We start from the raw sequence: 23,062 nt of genomic DNA, 5'->3' as shown, positions 1-23,062 counted from the left end.
TAATAACAATCGACGACGATTCGCGGGCATATCCGCGAGGAGAGACGCGCACTCCTCGTCGTCGTCGATATCGCCGGTCGTAAGTCCGCCGTTACAATAACACGCAGAGTACCAACGCCGCCTGCAGATGACGTCAACGCGCGCGGCGTAGAAAAACAAAATCGCGAAAAATAATAATAATAATAATATTATAATAATAGTAACGATGACGAACGCCGCGTCCGACGGCGGGTGCGGGAAAACCGCGTGGAAAACGGGAATCGATACGAAAATAAGGGAATCGCGCGGCGGCGTCGGAGAAAACCGGAGAACGCGAAAATAAAAACGAGCCGTGACGGATACGCGGCCGCTCGACGGCGGTACGGTGGCGGGTCGGGGAAAGGGGATTTGTATCCGGGGGGGCCTGTTGAGCGGGTAGCGGCCGCGCCGAGTCCTCTACGATATTATTATTATTATTATTATTATTACTATACGCGATATCGTCATCTCGCGGCGCGCGGTGTCTGGCGCGCGCGTGAGATCGCATGCACTCACCGGCGGCGCGCCGCCGACCCGCCCACCGGACGGCGACGACTGCCGCGCGCTCTCTCGTCGTGCCAACGCGCGAGCGCGGTGAAGGGTGAACGCGAGCGCTTTGGAGTTGCCGGAGAGTGTGTCGTGTACTACTATTATTATTATTATTATTATTATTATTATCGCCGTGCTGAGTGTGCTGCACTGGCATCGTGTGCGCTCTCACACAATAGCGGACGATGTGAGGGCAGGAAAGACGGGAAAAAAAAAATTACAGACGAAAAGCAATTTTTTCGTTCAAATTTTTTTTTCCCTTCACTTCCCGTCGTGCCGCCGCCACCGCTCGTTCAGTGTGCGTGTGCGTGTGTGTGTACGTGCGTGTGCTTGTGGAAAACTGCCGCCGCCGCGCTTTCGTCTGGGGGGCCCCTATCGCATAAGGAAACGCGACCGACGACAACTACTGCTGCCGTACAACACACTACCCCGACGGAGCCGCCGAACGTCATCTCCGCTGGCAACCGTGGCACACCGAGGACGTGCTGCCCCGACGATCACACACCGCCGTCGTCCTGTTCATCCGGTCCGGGCCACTACCGCACTGCCACCGACCAGCCGGACGTCCTGTCCGTCGTCGTCCAGCAGACTCTCGTCGCAGTCTTCTTCGTCGCCGTCTGCAGTCGGGTATTTCGTTCTGAAATGCCACTGTCGTCGGATCGCCTTTGCGTCCTCCGCTACGCACACCCAAAGCCGGCCTCCTCGCTCTGATACGTACCGACGTTTTACGGTGAGTGTCCTTTAGATGTAAGGTTGTGTCGGTCAACACATAAGACTGCATTTATTACCCCATATCCTACTCACTTGGCTCTGCCAGTGCGTTTGTGTAGGTAGGTAGGTAGGTCGTATTGTTATTTGTCGGCTTCAAAGCACAACTTTTGATCAAGACTCGATATCTGTAGTATAGGCTCGTTCAAATGTTTGCTTGAACAACATTCCTGAATTCTATTAGTTTAGTTCTTTTAACATCGATCAATATTATTGGAGTTCATTCGAAATGTTATAAATGTTAGATGAGTTTATTCGTACTTACTACCTAATAACACAATTACTTATATTTTATTTTATTGTTTAATAATTTTTAATTTTTCAATAATAATAAAATTAAGTTAATAGGTAAAAAATGATTATTGTTTCAGTTATGTTCTTTTTGTATCTATAATATATTAATACAAACAATTTAAGTATGAATTAAAAATATTTAAGATGTTAGGTTTAACGACTGCCATGATAGTATTGTTCGTTAAAAGTAAATATATCTAGATATTTAATAGTTTTAAATTAAATTGTTTAATAAATATTTAATTATGTACCTAAAGCTAATCAGTTTATATAGATTATTATTACATTTTTATGCTCAATTTCTTTCATTTGTTTTCAAGCTGGCTGCTTAATTAATTAGAAAAAGTCATAAAAACTATTCATAGTTTTGTACACTTATTAATAATAATTTACTTTCAGTATTCCCAACAAATTATATCGTATTATATGTATTCTTATTTGTCAATAAACTTTGTGTTAGATAGGTAGACTACAGAGAGAACATTTCTATCATATCTAGTAATTTTTACATCATTATTTATTTTTTATTATTATTTTGTTTCATCTACCTATTTAAATTTCAATTTGTGATACTTATGTAGGTGTATAATTATAAATTTAAATTTGTTAAAATTAGAGATAAGAATTTGTTATCATGTATCTATTCTGAGTTCAAGAGTACTAACTACATATTCATATATAACCCCATGTAGGTATTGATTCTGATCAATTTTTATTAGTGTGTACTGTAGATATTTTATAGATTATTTAGATCTTAATATAAAATGTTATTTAATAAATAGAGTTCCTACCTAAGTTATTTATGTCATGCATACATTCTTGTATACATGTAGGTACTAGGTAAAAAGCATCAGAATAAATTTTCTTTAAAATATTCTTTGTTAATATTACATTGTCTAATAGGTTTGTATGTCATAAATTAAGTACTAATTAAATTTAGGAATAATTAGTATGTCTGTACCTAATTTTTAAATACATTTTCCATTATTGAAATAAAACAATACCATCAAAAACTAGGAATATATAATTATTTTAAAAATATGTTCATTGAAGTAGTTTTAAATGTGTGATTTTTTTTTTATTATTTTTTGGAAATACTTTTTTTGTTAAATTTAAATATTAATCACATAAATATTATGGGCACTCTGATAGGTACATGCATTAACTACCTATAAGTACCCCTAAATTATTTTATAAAATCAATACATAACTTATAATTTAGTTTTATACAATACATTTAAATTTATATCATTCTTGATTTCCAATTTAATAATAAAAAATAAAATGTACAGGTTATTGACTACCTATTAAGCATTATAAATCTTCAATATAATTTTATTTATTATAAATGTTTTTTTGATATTCAGCAAATTGTATATGATTTTATTATATAACATAAATTGTTGTGATGGATTTGCATTCATTAATTGATTAACATTTTATTTATATGTATACAGTGTTAAAATATTATGTAAATAAGATAAATAAATATCTTTATATATTTGCACTTTTTTATTTGTAATTTTTTTTCCAGGTGCAGTAAGACGATCTAATTTACAACTACATAACTACTTGTAAAAACCAAATTATTTGCCATGGCTATGGTAACTTTCACAAACCACAAACTTTTAATGCACGTATAATTCAAAAAGTAATAAACTATGGATAGTAGAAGATCATGGAAGGGACAACTGTCCCTGAAAGAGTCAGAACATCGAAGGTATTCAGATTCAGAAGAACACAAGAGTAAAACATCAGCATCAAATAATTCAGGTAAGAATTGATATTGTACAAGAATAATTTTGAATTTTGAAATTTAAAACATTTGATCACAAATTTTAAGTCATTAAAATGTTGTATGTTTTAATAAAAATAAAACAAGCGATAAAATATAATTTTATAATTATTAAACAAAAAAAAAGGCTCAAAAATTTAATACAGCCTTTACTTAAAATAAAATTGAAATTGGAATGTAGTAATTAAAATGAGTTTGTTAACTTATAGACATTAGAAAGATAGGGTTTTAAACAGTTTTTGGTTTCTTTAAAAATTGATAAATAACATGTTTTTTGTTTCCCAATCTTTTAATTTCTATATATTAAAAAATAACCTTTATAAGAACAATGTGTTTTTAGTTTCCAGTTTTATATTAAGGGCCTGTAAAAACTTATTAAGATTTTTACTGATGCCAATACTGTTTTTTTTTTAAATAAAAAATTGTTTAAGAATTAATTGAAGTTGGTTTGTAATTTATTGGATCTTTTAAATTTTAAATAACTTAAATTGTATCAAATGTTGACTGAATTCACATAAAACACAAAAACACATAATTTTTAAATTAAATTTACTCAAAATTTAAAATATAAGTTATTTTGACTAGTTTTTATAGATTGTATAGTAAGTTTATATTATAATGTATATAAATACCACTGTGTATATAAGTATACCATTGGATGTTTTATTCTTAATAATCAAGTCAATTTATTTGGCTAATTAACTGAACTAAATTAAGCTAATTAAGGAATTTATGTAATTATTAAATTTGAGGTATGGTAGTTAGTTACTGACTATAATATGCACTAGCCTTCTACCTATATATTAAATAAAATCCATGTTAATTTATTTTATTATTTTATATTGTTACTAGTATTTCATTATCTCATCATTTGTAAAATATAGGTGTAACCAATTTGAAATTTCAAATGTTCACATTTAAATGAATACATAAAAAAAAATCAAGGTAACATTATAGAAAAAAGAAAGGTTTTAGTGATTGTAATCATGATACAGTCATTATAGGGAAAGGTACTATTGATAATAGTTATTCACAAACATGGTTTTTATTATCTCAGGGTCATTTGGATTATAGGGTAACAGGACATTTTTAAGGGATATAGACCTTACAGAAGGGGTTTTAGGAATAAGTATTCTTAGTAAGTGTATCACATAATATATTCAACATAGTTCTACAGTAATATTTGATGTAGGTATCCTACATTATAAATATAGTAAATATTAAATGATTAATATGATAACAATATTTTGAATTAATATAGTAAATTATACTACTTAAAAATATCAACTAGGCAATTATTGAATAGAAAAATGTTTAATTTCTTAAAAAATAAAAGCTTTTTTTATGAGTTAGATTACTTTTTTTTTTTAGATATTCCTATGTTTAATAAAAATGAATAAAACAATTATAAACGTAGTTTAGTATATTTGTTAGACGTTAGTGTACATTATAAATTTACTTTTAATCACAACAAAGTTATTATTTTAATATTTAAATAGTCAACCATATTTTATTTAAATATATATATATATATATTACATACATATATATATTATATATATATATACATTTAAAAATAGTGGGAGTAATATTATAGTTTTATGTAATCAGTTTGCCTATTATTTTTGTTATGTTAAATTTGAAAGACCTTCAGTAGATACTATTATATTTTTATTTAATTATACCTATGTATTTATTATTATAATACTTTTGATTCATAATCTCGTGTGCTTAATTCTTACATTGTAGCTTGAATATTGAGTGAAGATTTTGTAGTTTTATGGAACAATGCCAATTCAATGCCCCTTGCTTAGAAATTGTATACAATTTCATGTGGGTAGTAACTTTTGGTGTATTATAAATATTTTAAGTATACAAATTAAAATTAAGCCATTTAAGTAATTTTTAAACTTAAAATAGCTATATATTATGTCTTAAAATACAATAAAATAAGTACCTAATATTAAACAAAATATATAGATTAGTGTAAATTAATCTCTACATAAAATGACCTTGATCCAAAAAAATATTAATATGACAGTCGTTTTCAAGAAATACATGAAAATAATTATTTAATATTGTTATTACATTTTGTTAAATTAATTATTAAAATATATTTTATGAATCTAAAATTAAATTTATAATATTTTAATATTGTATAGGTATGTTTATAGTTTATATTATTATTTAATTTTATCAGTTGCTTTGGCTTTTATAAATTATCTTATATCATTATTATTATCTATTACCTATATAAATTAAAATCTAATGGTTCCAATGTACTGTAAATAATTTTTAATGTTTACTTTGAATATAAAATTATTTTTTATTTTATTTATAATGTATATAATTTGTATATAATAATTGCACTTATTCTCAAATTAAATAAATTTGAGGAATTTTAGTGATTGAGGATTGACTATTATTTTATAGCATTTAATAAGTTATTTTATCATGAATAATGTACAATAATTGAGCAACATATTAATACATCTACATAATTCCTATTTGATAGATTAAAAGCACACTTAATAGGTATAGATTAAACTTTTTACCTTTTATTACATTTATTTATTATGTTAATATTTGGTTTTGTACCAAAAACCTTAAAAAATATCAATTTAATTCATAGATCTGGTATTATTTTATAATTAAATATCGGGTTATCTTTTAATCTTTTAGTTGTTTTAGTAATTAATAAATAAAAATTCTCAATACTCTTGATTTCTTTATAAAATTAAATTTCATCTAAAGTAATTAGCACCAGAATCATTTATAATTATAATAATATAGTTTGTTGACTTCTAGTATTAAAATTTATATTTAACCTTTGCTAATAATTATCAGTTCTTAACCTATTTGAATCTTACCTGATTTACAGATTTAGTCTTATTATTTTTTATAGGTATCATGTATTTTTGATTAAGTTTAAAGTTTATGAAATATATGCATCATATGTTATCAATTTGTAATCAATATACCTAATTATTATTTAATAATGAATTACTTTTTATAGTAATATTCTTATCTTCAATTTTATATTCATTATCCATATTCCATATATACTGCAATTAAATTATTAATTGAGTCAGCTGTTGATGTAACTGTTTTTACTATTTATTATTTAGTTGCTTATGATGTAATTATTTTAAATATTCAGTCACAATATTATAAATGATCAAATTTATTCAAGTGTTTAGAAAAACCCATCTAAAATGGTTATAATAATAACAATTCCACAGCACAAATTCTAAACTTCTGAAATCAGCTTTAAAATTTTTCATTTTTATTTATAGAATGTAATAGTAAAGTAGAATGGTAATAATACAGTATATTAATTTTTCTATATAAATCAGTTTTATCTTAAGATTCATAATAGTCTCTTAGTGTTTCTGTCATCAATGTTACTAAATTGTTTTCTTTTTTGTATTTATTTATTCTTAAAATAATAAAATAACAATTTTCTAATAACAACAATTTCCAATTTTGTTTGCTCTTTGTCATTTTTTACACAGAAGCTTCATAGTTTTAATACTACCTAATAAATTCAAAATTTTAGCTCAAAATGTATATAATTCTTTAGCTGTTTGCTAAAGAATTATAGTTTAAAATATTTGTTTAAATATAAATTATACTACTATAGTTTTCCTTCTTTGAAATACATATTTTTAAACAATAACAGATATATTTTATTGTCCTTGTATTTTTACAAAGTATTAATTTATCAAATGGTTTTTTATTATGTGTATTATTAACATAATGATTGTCTTGTGGTATTGGCTTGAGTTAGTATTAAATGTTTATAATATACATGAATATATCTACTAATTACTATTATTATCAGTTATAAATGTATTATTTTTATTGATAGCATTGTTAAAATAGAATTATGTTTAGGTAACCTGCAAGACTGTCACATCTTATCTTAAATGTTAGTCGAATATCAATTTAGATAAATCAATATATTTAAGAATATTAAAATGAATAATAAAACTATTAAAGTCTGGTTTGTACAGTTGTTCAATAAATAAGACTTTTTAAATGTATTTTAACTTTTATCTTTATGAACAGAACTTAGAGTTGTTGTATTTTTAAATTAGAAAACAATCTTTAATGATCTAAACCTATTAAAATAATTATTAGCAGGTGTAGTCTGGTTCATAAGAAAATAGTAACTAAATATTTATTTATGTTAAAATATACTTAAACATAAACTAATTTTATATGTATTACAAGACAGTGAAGTTTTATAAATAAATAATAACCATAGTTAATAATTAAATGACAGATGATTGGTGAATTATATTTTAATTAACTATTCAATTAATCAATTTTTATACATTACAATATGTATAAATATCCTTTTATAAATTTTAGTATCTAATTTTGAAAGTATGTTAGCTTTTTACAGCGAACATGATACAGACTCATACGAAACAAATATTGTTGTTTACACTTATATAAAAAAAAAAGTAAAGTTTTAGTATACTGTAGATTGATATATACTGAAGTTCTAGTTTCAAAAATGTTTATCTCCTGATTTATGGATGGAAGATACTGAGTTTATTTTAAGTTTATTGCCTTAGTTATTTCATTGTTCATTAGTTTTTAAATGTGTTAGTAAAACATTATTTCTATGCCAGACAATTTTTAAGAATTTAAACTGAATATTTTTTACTTAAAAATATATAATTTTTTATTCTTTACCTATATTTTTGGTTAATTAATATCAATTTTCTTGTTTACTTTAATTTATTTAAATATGATACTTAATTCTAATTAAAAAAACTCGTGTAATCATAATTTATATGTTTACTACATTATAATTTCAGAAGAGATAAAAAAGTTAAAATGTAATTATCACTAGGAGTTTTTTTTTCATCACATCACACGTATGCAATTGAATTCATATTAAGGTATCTATAAACAATTTGAGACTATATTTTTATATTTTATTATTCTTTTATATTTTAAATAAATATTTGAAAATAAAATAATGAACGATTAAAAATTCCATTTATTTATTTATATTGTCTGGTAGTTTTAAATTCTAATTATAACTATGTATTTACAATGTCTTCTAATTTGTCCTAATTTTAATTATATAGGTGTTATACTATCCTATAAATGTAGTTTAATAAAGCAGGTTTTTGAAAATTTGATTATTATGTATATTTAAGATACAATGTACTTCATTTATTTTCCTATTTGTATATTTTTTGTTGTTTTAAATTAGTCTTATCTAAATTATTAAATTCTAATTTTTTAGTAGCTCTAACGAAAATTTAGTATTTTAATTGCTATAAGTATGTTATTTGAAAATTAAATCATCATTAATATAAACGTTTATAGTTCTCTATGTGTTTTGATATTTATAAATAATAAATATATATTAATGCCAAGTAAAATGAAACAAAAATCAATGACATTCATAAAACATTGGCACATGGTCTATTTTCTTGGGATTTGGCAGATTTAATACTAATATTTAGCAAATTTGAGGTCATATGTCACTGTTGGCGGCATTCATTCTTTTTAGATTTTAGCTATTGCACATAATATTTGTCTTTCATCTTTCAAATATCTGCAATATAAATATTATACTAAACAAATGATATCATACTTTTCTAAGTATAATATTAAATATATTTAGTAATTTAAGTACTTAGGACTTATTAAATACTAGAGGAGATCATGTGTTTAGTATCATATATTAGTAGAAAAAAATAAATTTAATTAGTTATCGATTTTTTTTTTTTTTAATTGTAGTATGTATTTAAAGTTTCTATATAATATCTATCATACTCATTAAGCCTGTTTGTCTACAGTTTTCTTTGCCATTGTTGATTTGATAAATATATTAAAGATTAAAATTAGTAAGGAAATAAATTAATACTAAATCAAAAATGTATGTATAGTATGTATACAGTTATTCATTGTTACATGTATTTGATATATTGTTTTATTTTATTGTATTATATAATTAAAATCTACTATTTTTTTTTTCAATTGCTATATTTAAATTAGCAGCCAGTAATAATTATGTACCGTTTCTAATGTTTATGAGTTTAGTAGGTGATCTAAATTTGAACATTTTATTACACTATATGACATAAATAATTATTACCTATTGGTTTTATTTACTTTAGAATCATAAGTTACATGTTTTAAATACATGATATTGTATTTATCAATTTAAGTACCTACTCTGATAAAATAAATAATTGTAATGTATTGTGTTCATAATATTAAATAATGCTGGCAGTTTCTAAATAACATTTTGGAAAATGTACATTTTAAAAATGTACAAACTTTATCAGTTGAAAATATTTTATACTTAATACATAATATACATTGTCTAGTTTTTATTTTATAATTTCTTTTTTTTACCAAGTTATCTAAAGCACGTGCCAATTAAATTATCTATCATATATTTTTTTTTTCTATATAAATATGTATAATAAGTATAATCTTGTCCTCTTAAATGTATCATGTGACTAAATTGGTCAAACACTTCAGAGCACGCTCTCTACTATTTTATTTTATCTATATTTTAGTACAAGGTTCGTGATTTTCTGTAATGTATTTTATTTGAATACTAGTCGTCAGAGGCGTAGGTTGTAGGTTTCATTAATAATTTATATTTGAAGCTATTAACTTTACATTACTGTTAAATATGTGCTATGTAAATTCTTCTTTATTTGTTTGTGAACAAAATACTCATTTAAACAATAAAACTGGTGAGCTATATATAAATTGTACATTTAACACTACATTCTAACATTCATAATTTTTATTTAATAACAACTTATTAATTATTATTGACTAAATTATTCGTCGAGTATTAGATATATTTTACAAGGCATTCGGCATATTACGTTTTTAGTAAATCATAATTGTTGTTTTTTTCTCATAACATTTTGCTTCACACGTCATTTAGTGGATAAAGCTACATCAGCTTGATGGACAATTTACAATTGAATATATTGCTTGGGGACTACACCATAAAATATAACTATATTTATTAGTTTATATTTTTTTAATATGGGTACACTTTAGTACTTTGACATCAAATTTTTAAATTTCAAATACTAAAATATTTCTTATTAATAAATTCAACTTTAATAGTGGTTTATTTATTAAAAATTTTTTACAGTCATTATTTATTTATATTTGATGACTTGTTAATGCAATTAAACATTAGTAGTTGGTGGTCTACATACACAAGTATTTACTATATAAAAAGACTGTGAAACATTGTTTTCTTCTTTGTATTATGTTGTTACTAGTCCTATCTTAACATTGTTTATTTTATTATTTATGATCTCATTTTTAACGGTTAGTTGATGCTTTAATTATTGAGAATTCTCTGTACTTTTTATTATATACATTATAAAATGTGGTAATTTCAGTAAGGACTAGTTATAAGGATACCTCACACACACTTTTTATAGTCAAATTTAATAAAAGTGTAAAGAAAAATTAAAATTTTAAATCTTTTATTTATTTAAGTATTTTGAAAGTGGTTTATGACAAAATCAAATGACTGCTGCATAATGTATAATAATAAAAATTAAAAAAAAAGTTTTTGTACAAAAAGAACTACTTAAGTTACACTTATAGTTGAGAAATTAAATTCATATACAATAAGAAAGACAAAATTTATAGCAATTTATATTCAACATAATTAATACAAAAAAGTCATTATTGTTTTAAAATCCATTTTTTTTATGTTTTTTAAACTTAAATAACTTTTTTACATTAATGATATTATAAAAAAAAAAATATAAATTGGCTTCTCAGCTAAAATAGTAGCCATTTAAGTGGCGAAATAGTTTTCAAAAAGATTTAATGGATGGGTGTTCTGAGTCCTTCATAGAAATTATACTATTTATACTACATTTAAAATCATCCATCAACATATTCTAAATGTGTTATCGTGAATAATTTTTTTTTAATAAAATGAGAAATCAATGGAATTAAAATAAATATTTCAATAATGTAGATAAATGATGAAAAGTATACAGTAAATTTGGATGTCTATATTTTATTAATTTACTATGCTATTTTTAGATTAGATATTATTTGTTTTAAAGTTAAATTTTATTTAGGTTTGATTTATCTATTTCTAAGTTTTAAGCCAGAAGCGTTTTAATGACACACTTCTAACAATTTGTCACTAATATGTTTAAGACTTCCCTAACCTTCAAAATAAATTTGAAGTGTCTAAACTGATTTTTTGTTAAATGTTTTTATTTTTATAAATTATATACATTATTAATAATATATAATTTTATTCTAAAATAATATTCAGCTTATATTTTAGGATAATGCAGTTTTAATTATAAAAGTATGTTTTGAATACTGAGATTTTCTATACACATTAGGAGTGATTTCATTTTTTAAATTATAATTGAATGTTAAATAATTAAATATATTTTTTAAAGTTATTGTTATAAAGATATAACTAAAATTTAATTATTAAAATAATAATCATTTAAATGTTTTTCTATATATTATAAATAGAGTACTTAGTTAATGCAATATTATTTATTTTTTAATTTTTTAATTATAATTTTAAATGACCATAAATATAATATAGTTTATTTACTATAATATAATATTTTATTTTTCAGCATTTTACAAACTTCTATTAATAAAATTTTTTTTTATTAATTACTAAAAATATATATGTATTTCACCAGACAAAATAGTATAACTATAAAAATATAATATTAGCATTGGATGTGTTTGTATAGACACATAAGTATGCTCATATTTTACGATGTATTTGTTTAGATTAAGTTAAAACAAGTTTGAAACTATTATATTTATAGATTCATTAAGATAACTTGAGTTTGTACTTAAAAATAATTACTATAAATGTGCTAATTATAACTTATAATTATCTTACTGTTTTTTTTTAACAATATAGTTACTTTATCATACTCTTTCAATAAAAATCCATATTATGTATTATATCAGCAGTTACCAAATGTAAATGCCAGAGGTCATCAAACCACTTGAGTAGTATTATCATGAATTGTATTTGGTTATTCTAGAAAATAATCATATCACTAAAGATGTACAAAAAAAATAAAATAAAATTAAAACTCAGATTATTATTATTACTATTATTAAATTGATGTTTGCTATAAATTTAGTATACTAAATTAAAAATAATTTACTTAAATATACGCATACATTATTGATTGGTATAATATATTATTATACATAACACATAGGTTTCATATTGTTTCAGATTTCAATAAATTTGTCTTATAAGTGATAGTAATACTTTTTATTAAATTAAGTACAATAAGTAAAGTTTTTTTTCATTATGTTGACAGAATTATCAAATTTAGTTTTGATGCGCAACAGTACTTTGGGGCAGTCAGCACCTTCCTTATCAAATAGTTTGGTATGTAAAAATAAAATAATGTTCTATTTTATTTAATTTGCAATTGAATATGATTTAATATTTTTGCAGAGAGAATTACATGTTACTGGATCTGGAAGACGTTCAAATAAGGCTAGTCATAGAAAAAGCTTTATATCAAATACATCACCTACATTACCAAGATGTCATTCTCCAATGTCAAGTAAATTGTTTATTAATAATATATGTTATTACTTATTATACACTGTTATTTAACACTTCTGTTTTAATTATTTTAAATTTAGGTAGTCCATTAGAAAGTCCCAAAGTAGTTCACTCTCATCCTCATTTTCCATTTGTTTCAATAAAAAGGTAATTACTGATGCAATAATTATAATTTTTATGATTATTTTAAGTTTTCTTTAATTTTATTTGTAGTTTATTATTACAAATAGTTTATAATGGAAATTAATAACGTCTTTTAATATTTTTATGCATTAACTTTCTAGGCCGTACAATTTACTCAATACAGATTGCCGCGATGGAAGAAGGTGGTCAGTTGCTTCATTACCATCGTCAGGTTATGGAACCACTTCTGGAAGTTCAAATGTTTCAGTAAGTATTGACAATCAATTGAATCAACTATCTTGTAGTTGCTGAATAATTTTTAAAAACAATATTGATTTACAGTCTCAGTGTTCCAGTCAAGAGCGTTTACACCAGCTTCCAAATATGCCAACATCTGATGAATTACATATGTTTTCCAAACATTTTTCATCCAACGACAGTACTCATAGTGCCGAAGAAGATAACATAATTTACCGTAAACCCCGTTTCAATCGTCCACGTTCAAGAAGTTTAAGGTTAATAATCGGTCTATTAAATTTGTGTGAGTACAAGCTTTTTTTAACATTTGGCTTTGTTGCAGCAGTCCGAGCAGATCGCCCGTGCTTGATAATGATATTGTTATGATGAATGTGCTTTATAAAGATAGGTTTCCCAAGGTAAAGTTTAATCTTGGTGCTTAAACATTTAATTAACTTTATTATAGTAATTATTAATCACATACAATTATGCATGTATTTAGGCTACTCATCAGATGGAAGAACGTTTAAGCATGTTTATAAATGAATACGAAAAACTTAATTTAGAACACATAGAAATATCAGCAGATGCTGTACCTATTGTTAGATTTGTTAATCATCAAGTGTTGGAAATAGCTAGAGATTGCTTAAAAAAGTCTGAAGAAAAATTAATAACACGAGGTTACTTTTATGAGATGTCAGAAAATTTGGAGTTGTTGTTGGCTGAGGTATGTTGTGTAAAACAATGTGCATAAATTCATTAAATAAAAATATTTGTTAATATTACAGGCGAGAGAAAAGTCGGAAGAAGCCACTGCCCTTCTGACAGGAACAATGAAAAAATTGTTATTAATAATATCCAGACCAGCTAGGTTACTTGAATGCTTAGAATTCGATCCTGAAGAATTCTATCATTTACTAGAACAAGCTGAAGGTCAAGCTAAAATCTGCCAAGGCATTAAAGACGAAATACCACAATATATAATAGGAAAATTAGGCTTAAATCGTAATTCTGTTGATGGTATGTATATATTCATATTATATTAATTATCACAAGAGACCGGATTCCCATGCAATTGCATATTTTTATGGTGTTCTAAATCCTATAAAAACAAGTTACAAATCCAAATCAAGAGATGTAGATTAATTTAAAGAAAGTTTTATTTTGTACAAAATTGCACGTTTTTGGGTTTTATACAAAATTGCATGTTTCAGTTTTTTTTTTATAAAAATGTAATAATTAGTACTTTTGTACAAATATTTTTAATCCATAGTCTATTATAACATCTGTCTACTTTATCATTGATGTATTATGTTGTTATATGAAGTATTGGACTTTTATATCTAATAATATAATTATGTATATACTTATATAATACAATGTAATTAAGATAATGACAATACTACTGCGATTGTTTATTACATACAGTACTATAGTCTATCTGTAGCAGTCGTAGTCAACTCGTGTTTTCATAATTAAACACATATAGGTGACAGAAGATATAATTTTACAAAAAATAACTTGGAAATGTATATATTAATAAATTTTAATCAAATATTGTAAATCAATTAATTATTATTTTATTTAAATTAAATTAATTTTTTTTTAATAATACTTAATTATAATAGTTAATGCCAACTAATAAATAATAATATTATAAAAAATAAAATTTGAAGTACTTATAATAAAAAATTTGTTAAATAATTCCTGAAAAAAATTTGGTTTTGCACGATTTTGCACATTTTTTAGATGTTTAGCTGCATAAAAATCCGGTCTTTAATTATCACACATTGTATTTTCATAATTTATATCAAATATTTCTATATATGTTCTAGATATTGATGTAAACTTTCATAAATTAGACGAATATTCCTCATCTTTAATGAAAAAAACTCAACAACAAAGTACCAAAAAAGATACATTTTCTTCAGTAAGTAAATATTAATTTTCTATTATTATTTCCCATTTTTTTACCATTTGTTGAACTTTTTAGGCACCTTCAGAAGTTGATTTTGATGTAATTAAATTGATCTCTAATGGTGCGTATGGCGCTGTGTATCTTGTAAGACATAAACAAACTCGTCAACGATTTGCAATGAAGAAAATCGTCAAGAATAATTTAATGTTGCGTAATCAAATTGAACAAGTATTCGCTGAGCGAGATATCATGAGTTTTACTGACAATCCGTTTGTGGTCACCATGTACTGCAGTTTTGAAACAAGGGTAAGTGCTTGTAATTAAAATGTGAACTTTATTAAAACTTATTAATTATTATTTTGTTTTTCTAGAAACATCTTTGTCTTGTAATGGAATATGTTGAAGGAGGTGATTGTGCATCACTTTTAAAAAATATTGGTCCTTTACCTCCAGATATGGCAAAATTTTATTTTGCTGAAACTGTACTTGCCGTTGAATATCTTCATAATTATGGCATAGTGCATCGTGACTTAAAACCTGACAAGTACATAACATTTTTTTTTTAATCTTTAAAAATTGAATTTGCATTAATTTTTCTTTTTTTAACTTTTCAGTCTTTTAATTACTGCATTAGGCCACATAAAATTGACTGATTTTGGATTAAGTAAAATGGGTTTGATGTCATGTAAGAAATTTATTTACCAATTACGCAGTAATATTTTTTTCACTTAGTATTAATTAATTTTATATTTTTATTTTAATAGTGGCAACTAATTTGTATGAAGTACATGTGGATAGAGATACCCGGCAATTTTCTGATAAACAAGTTTTTGGCACTCCTGAGTATATAGCTCCAGAAGTGATCTTAAGGTATGTATAATATAACTAATATTGTGGTCTGTACATTTTTCATATTAAGAAAATGTGTGTAATAATCATTATTTTAAAATTTTTTTAAATTTTGCAAAATTATTATTAATTTTCAGACAAGGTTATGGTAAACCAGTAGATTGGTGGTCTATGGGAATAATATTGTATGAATTTTTGGTAGGGTGTGTACCATTTTTTGGTGAAACGCCTGAAGAACTCTTTGCCCATACTGTTAATGGTACGAATATAAAATTAATGTTATATTAATTGAAATTTTTAGTTAATGATCATATTTATTATAGATGATATTGAATGGCCAGATGAAAATGAATGGCCAATTCAGCCAGAGGCCAAAAACATAATTTCATCATTACTGCAACAAAATCCTAGAGATCGATTAGGTACCGGTGGATCACATGAAGTCAAAGATCATCCTTATTTCTATGGTGTTGATTGGAACTCATTATTGAGACAAAAAGCTGAATTTATGCCACAATTAGGCAATGAAGAAGATACTAGTTATTTTGATTGTAAGTATAATATTTATTATAATATCAAACATTGAACACATGTTTAAATAATAATACATTGTTATTATTTCAGCCAGAAGTGATCGTTATAGCCACGAAATTGATGAAGACACAGATGATGACTCGTTGATTTTGGGTACATTTTCATCTTGTTCTCCACAGTTCAAAAAAGTAGCAAGTAAATTGTCAATGAGTAATGAATATCCATCATTATCTCCCTCAGTAAACTACAAAGATGATTCTTTATCTATTAATACTGGTAAGAAAATCATATTTTATTGTCATTACTTAGTCGTATGTATAATTTTTGTAGTATTCATTTTATTTTAATTGGAAAATTTTTATTTTAGGAATGTTTGACACATCAGCGTCAGAAGGAGAAACGGTTGATGAAAGTTTAAAATCACCTGTAGCTAAGAAAACATCACTTGACAAGTCACAAAATGAAGACAATGATAATACTCAAATCAGTCGTAGGCGACGCTTATATAGTAAAGAAAGTATACCGAAATTCTCAATTTCGATTGAAGATGACAGATCTCCGTAAGCCTTTAATGTTATTTATCATACTCATGTACTGAATAATGAAATATAGAAAATATTTTTCTTATTTTATTTTTGCGCTTTGAATATGTGATTTGAACTGGGAGAATAAACATGATATATATAAAAGGAGTATTATGAGTACAAGTCTTCAATGCATGGCAATATAAAATAGTATCTAAATAGTTTAATTAATAATATTATTGATAAAATAAAAAAACATTAATTGATGTTTTATTTATTATTAGTTTGTTTGATCTAAAAATAACTTTCACTTATAGTATTGTGAACTGGACCGTTTATATTTTCTTGATTTGATTTCTGTCTTCTTTTTATACTACAATATGTTTCAATTTTATTTTGAAATGTCTATCTTTACAATGCATTTTAGTCAAGTTTTAACTATTACCATTAACTAGGTTTACCTGTAGTAGTAGTAGTAGTTATTGAAAAATTAGTGAACCTTTTAAAATTTGATTGTTTTAAATCATATAGAAGAATTTGTTTAAAATTAAAAAAATCTTTTTCCAAGTGTTGTTTTAAGTACATAATTTGTTCTTTATTTTGGATTTTCTTACTACATAATAAATAAATCTGTTCAACTGATCAACCTAATTAAATGAATGATACTCTTTAAACATACATTTTACTTTAAATGTAGGGTACCTTTTTAATCAAAAACCAGTTATGAAACAAATTGTGTTTTATGTCTTTAAATATATCTTTTATTTTTCAACATTTTGGTTGGTAAAAACAATAATTATTTATTTATAATTAATAATATGTAATTCAATTTTTTTGTCCTTAAATTTTCTTACATTACATATCGATATAAATATAAACGTTACCGCATCAACAATTAATAATTATAATTATTATACTTAGTACACAACGAATATGTAAATAATTAAAATTGATTAACAAATTAATGATAAAATCAAAAAAATCAAATATTGTATTGACCTTCAAATTTGAGTGAATACCATTTTTATAAATTTTAAAATACATAGAATTGTTAATTTTACCCGATAAAAAACTAATAAAACATAAACAATTTTAATGTGGTTTTACATTTCATTAATTATTTTTGAAAGTATGATAGAATTTTATCTAAATTTAGTCTAAATTGTAATTTTATTAATGTGTTTTTACTATTGTATAATGATTTATAATAGAAAACTGTTAAACATAAATCTTATAAACATTTGCTATTCATTTGAAGTTAAAATAGTTTTGGACTTTTAATTAATAAAGGTATTGAAAATACCTCTATACCTCTTTAGGTCCTTTATTTTTATGGTAGGCCATACATTTCATAACAAAATTACCAAGTTTTTTTTTTATTAACTTACATAAATGTGGCGCACTCACAAAAACAAATTAATACTTTTTAATATCTATTACTCAAATAATTTGTATATGTATTTTAATAAGAACCTTTAATAATTTAATTTATAAAGTATATAAATGTTTAAAAACGTTTACTACTTGTTAAAAGCTGTTAAAAATACACTTTGTGCATATTATTATTATTTTTTTTGGCCTTAACCCTTGATATATAATTTAAATTGTTCTGTTGCTGATGAAGTAACTTTTATAATTAATAAAAATTGTTGAATTATTTCTTCATTGGTTTAATTCACTAACAGTGAATGCACATTAAATAATATATTTACTATACTATTATATTTACTTTTTAAACGTGATATCAAGGATTAATTGAAAACTAAGTACTATTAAACAATGATTATTTTTAATTTTTATCTTATGTTTTTAAATTGGGTGATATAAATAATTTTAAATTATCTTTATTAGCCGTTTATCTTGTTTGTGTAGTGTGTACACTTGAAATTTTAATTTTTAGAGTAGGTATTAATTATCAAGTTAATATTCACTGATTTTTTAATGCGTATTAAGAATAATTTTTCATGATTTATATTTACTATATATACATAATTTAATATTGGGATAATTTTATGCAACATGTATGTTAAGTGAATATTAACTACCTTTTAGGCAAATTTAACTAATTAAAATACAATAGTTTTAAATACAAAATATGACTAAAAATAATAATTTTGTAAAAACATATTAAATTAATTTTAATATTTTATTTTTCACAACTTATTGTTTAAATATCTTTGTTTTTAATTTGACATTTATATTTTATCCCAGTTTAGTACATTTCTATCAATAACATATTTTATAAACATAGTTGAGTCAAAGGAAGGTAAATAATGCACAAATATAAAATATCCTTTATTTGATTCAATATAATATATCTTCTAATAATTTTCTAAAGTACATTATTTTTCATATTAATGTACTAATAATTTGAAATCTGTAAACAAAATATTAAATTATATCACATTTTTAATTATACATTTTATTATTTTGTGCAATTTTAATTAAAGAATAAACAAGTGAAAAAAATGTCTTTTTTTGAATTGGTAGAAGATATAAATATAATATCTGTTTATTAATATGTTATATAATGTATAATATACATACTATTTTATGTACTGTTGCTTGTCGTTTCTTCTGCCATTCATATTTACTTAATCTAAAATTGTTTACTATTTTTTTTCTGTTGCTTAAAGTTATCCTCTAATTATTCAGTATTCAGTAATCGGTTTTTATTTATTTATTTAATCATTCAAAATTAATATGACAGTAAAGAAAAAAAATAGTTTTAGTTTTTATTTCAATTTATTATTTATTATTATTTAATTGATTGATGCTTATCTAATTTTAAAATATTTTAAAATTATTATTTACAGTATTTAAATTAGTTTTAATTAGTTGAATTGTATTGGGTGATTCTTCTATCATTAATTCATTATTTCAAAATCTTTTAATATTTTTGAAAACATATTTTTTATAATTTCAAGTAGAAGCAAAGTTTAAAAAAAATATATATTTTCTTTAAGTTTTTTACTTTTTTGAATGACAACATACATTTTCCATTTTTATTTTGAAGTAAAATATTTTAAAATAGTGCCTACCAAGATTTTTAATATTTAAACAAAGTAAAATTACTATTATTTTAATTGTTAACTTTATAGGTTATAATTTTAAACACTCTAAACTATTTAAATAAAAATTAAATATTGAAAAAGTGTAAGAATTGTTGAGAGTTTAACACAAATAATAGATGTCCCAGTTAAATGTTATGAAGGATAATCATGAATAAAATTCCTTTTTATAATTATAAAATCTAATGATGATTTAGTAGCTAAGTGGATACCTAAGATAATAAATAAAAATATAATTTAGAAATAATCCATTTATCAAAAGATGTTTGATTAGCTTCATTTCCAATTGGTAAAAAATTTTTTGTAAATAATATCATAGACATTCATTGTTCAATAATTTGTTATTAAAAATAATATATAAAGACTATACATTTATATGAATAAATAATATAAACTATGTTTTATTATTCACTTTATAAACCATTCTTCCTTTGCTAATTTTTGTTTAAATATAATACAAGGTTTATTTTATATTTTACCAAAGTATAAGTTATGAGTTGTACAAAAGTATATAATGTATGGTTTATTTGATGGAATAAGGTTAATAAATATTGTGTTTATTTCACTAAATCGTCAACTCACTGTTTTCCTTCATTAATAATTTCAAAATTTTTCACTACTTGGTTAGAAATGTATACACTATACATATTATAGTCCAGAATTTAGAATACCTATTTAATTATTTTATATCTTAATAAATAAACAAAAATTATTTTTTATTCTGACTACTCAAATATTTTAGATTTAGTATAAGTATGGTATGCTCCACACGCATATTACTATAAGTAAAAAGAAACATAGTTGTTTGTAAAATTTTATTTTATTTCATGTAAATATTAAAAAAAATTTATTTTCTTCCTTAACTATCATATTTTTTTCAATGTTAGATGTTGATTGTATTATTTAGATTTATAGTTAAATGAAATTGTATTCTTTAATAATATTAAATAATGTTTTTATGACATCTTATACTAATTTTCATGCAAAAATTATTTTGTCAAATTTGAAAATTTCTTGTATTATAAATTATTAATTTATTTTTTTTTATCTTTTTCTAAAGTGAATTATGTTAAATTATATTTTTTAGACAATTAAGGAGTTTATCAGAAAATGAGTCTGATGATCCTTCATCAGAAAAAAAAGAGGAATTCCTAAGTTTACCTGTGACTACTAATTTATGTCCCACTTTACCACCTTCACCAAGTACTTCAAGCATGGTAAAAAATCACAAAAATAATTCTCTTGGTGGTCAACGGGCAAGATCTGTCATCAAGAGTTTTTCAGCCACCGGATTGTCTCTGATGATACCTCCTGGTTTGTATACAATGATTAGTAAATATGTATTTATTGTAAAGTAAACAATTCAATTTTTACTTACCTGTTATTATAGAATCTAGTAACAATGGATTGCAAATGAAGTCTCCAGGATCGTGTAGTGCATTAAACTCGCCATGTCGCGATGCACCTTTAATCACCAGCTTGAAGCCACCAATTATATTGCGCAGAGGCCCCTCCGGCTTTGGGTTTACAGTTAATACTATTCGTGTATACTATGGCGATAGTGATTTCTACACTATGCACCATTTAGTAATGGTATGTAAATGTGTCTGTTATAACATTTATCTATACATGTTATCTGTTCATAAGCTGTATGTAATTAAATATAATCTAGTACAAACCACTTGTAAATCCCGTTATATATCGTTTTTTATATATTAGTATCCAATATGTCATTCACACCTTAAGAACATTGTTTGTCTTAAGTGTATTTTCAACAATTCTAAAGTTATTATACATCCATACGTCATCAAATACTATAATATTTATGATGAAATAAACGTTTAAATGTATAGATATTATTTTTAAATGGCAACTTGATCATTATGTAGGTTATATAAAATATTATTTTCATAATACAAATATTTTTTTTTGAAAATTCACAATAAACTGAGACATAATCTAAATATTAAAGTCTGATTGTTTCATTGTTCCATAATTTATCTTTTAAAGCCGTTTAATCATTTAAATTTTAAAATGTTGCCAATTATTTATTAAATACAAATATTTTTTTAAACTTCAAACTATTAATAGTTGTTATTAGTTTCAATAAATATTTATGATTTATGCGCATTTACGTATATTTTGGATTTCTTTAATAATTTATATAAACGTAAGAAATTACAATCAGAAATAAAATGTACACATTCTTACTTCTTAGCATTCTTAGTAAAATAGTAATTAATGTAATTTTTACTTAATTTAACCAGCTTTTGGAAAATGAGAAATATTGGTTTTGCTGTAATTAGTGTGTAATAATTAGAGACAATCAAATATATTACCTTGATATTATTTTATACTCAGTTTAAAGTTTGAAATGAAAAATAATGTTCTTAAAAGCCTAGTTTCATTCTATACAATCTTATATTATAAAACGCTAGTTAACAGTTTAATAACAAAAAAATACTTAATTAATTTTGAAAATCAATACTCATAAATATCGTATAATTTAATGAGTATAAATTAACATATTTTAATTAGATGTGTATATTTTTAAATGCTCCGTTTTAGTATCGATTATACAATAATATGTAAATTGTATGTAAATATTGATTACGAGTATGATATGGAACATTCACGAACACTTAATTAATTTATGACCCGGCATGGAATGTTAAACATTTTTTTATGGCATGGCAAAGCCAGCCGTATTTTACTTCTTTGTAACATGTGATATCTATACCAAAGTACTCATGATGGCTATAAAATACGTTTTAAAGT

General features: G+C 24.2%; 1 protein-coding gene and 1 long non-coding RNA gene across 5 annotated transcripts in view; one reads left to right on the top strand and one right to left on the bottom strand.

Moving 5' to 3' along the window:
* Positions 1-658: 658 nt before the first annotated feature.
* LOC132927019 (microtubule-associated serine/threonine-protein kinase 3) overlaps positions 659-23,062 on the top strand; it is a 28,009-nt gene continuing 5,605 nt past the window's right edge. Inside the window, exons 1-21 of one of the 4 annotated variants that reach the window (XM_060991471.1) lie at positions 659-1,297; positions 3,170-3,402; positions 12,775-12,845; positions 12,915-13,026; positions 13,109-13,175; positions 13,313-13,418; positions 13,494-13,666; positions 13,732-13,807; positions 13,891-14,115; positions 14,177-14,408; positions 15,224-15,318; positions 15,382-15,612; positions 15,678-15,850; positions 15,921-15,991; positions 16,071-16,176; positions 16,293-16,414; positions 16,479-16,706; positions 16,780-16,965; positions 17,057-17,249; positions 21,372-21,598; positions 21,675-21,877. In XM_060991471.1, the coding sequence (XP_060847454.1) occupies positions 3,291-3,402; positions 12,775-12,845; positions 12,915-13,026; positions 13,109-13,175; positions 13,313-13,418; positions 13,494-13,666; positions 13,732-13,807; positions 13,891-14,115; positions 14,177-14,408; positions 15,224-15,318; positions 15,382-15,612; positions 15,678-15,850; positions 15,921-15,991; positions 16,071-16,176; positions 16,293-16,414; positions 16,479-16,706; positions 16,780-16,965; positions 17,057-17,249; positions 21,372-21,598; positions 21,675-21,877 (3,009 nt within the window). In that variant the 5' untranslated portion in view covers positions 659-1,297; positions 3,170-3,290. Of the gene's footprint in view, positions 1,298-3,163; positions 3,403-10,008; positions 10,165-12,774; positions 12,846-12,914; positions 13,027-13,108; positions 13,176-13,312; positions 13,419-13,493; positions 13,667-13,731; positions 13,808-13,890; positions 14,116-14,176; positions 14,409-15,223; positions 15,319-15,381; positions 15,613-15,677; positions 15,851-15,920; positions 15,992-16,070; positions 16,177-16,292; positions 16,415-16,478; positions 16,707-16,779; positions 16,966-17,056; positions 17,250-21,371; positions 21,599-21,674; positions 21,878-23,062 lie in introns of those variants that run through there. The other 3 variants (XM_060991470.1, XM_060991472.1, XM_060991473.1) reach the window with 3 other exon arrangements.
* LOC132927022 (uncharacterized) lies at positions 19,496-21,802 on the bottom strand. Its single transcript, XR_009661595.1, has 3 exons — positions 21,663-21,802; positions 21,446-21,595; positions 19,496-19,590 (listed from the first exon to the last, which is right to left on the bottom strand). It is a non-coding gene; the product is annotated as an uncharacterized LOC132927022 (long non-coding RNA).

The sequence above is a fragment of the Rhopalosiphum padi genome, chromosome 3, assembly GCF_020882245.1.
Source record: "Rhopalosiphum padi isolate XX-2018 chromosome 3, ASM2088224v1, whole genome shotgun sequence".
NCBI lineage: Eukaryota > Metazoa > Arthropoda > Insecta > Hemiptera > Aphididae > Rhopalosiphum > Rhopalosiphum padi.
This window is presented reverse-complemented; position numbering and strand designations above follow the sequence as displayed.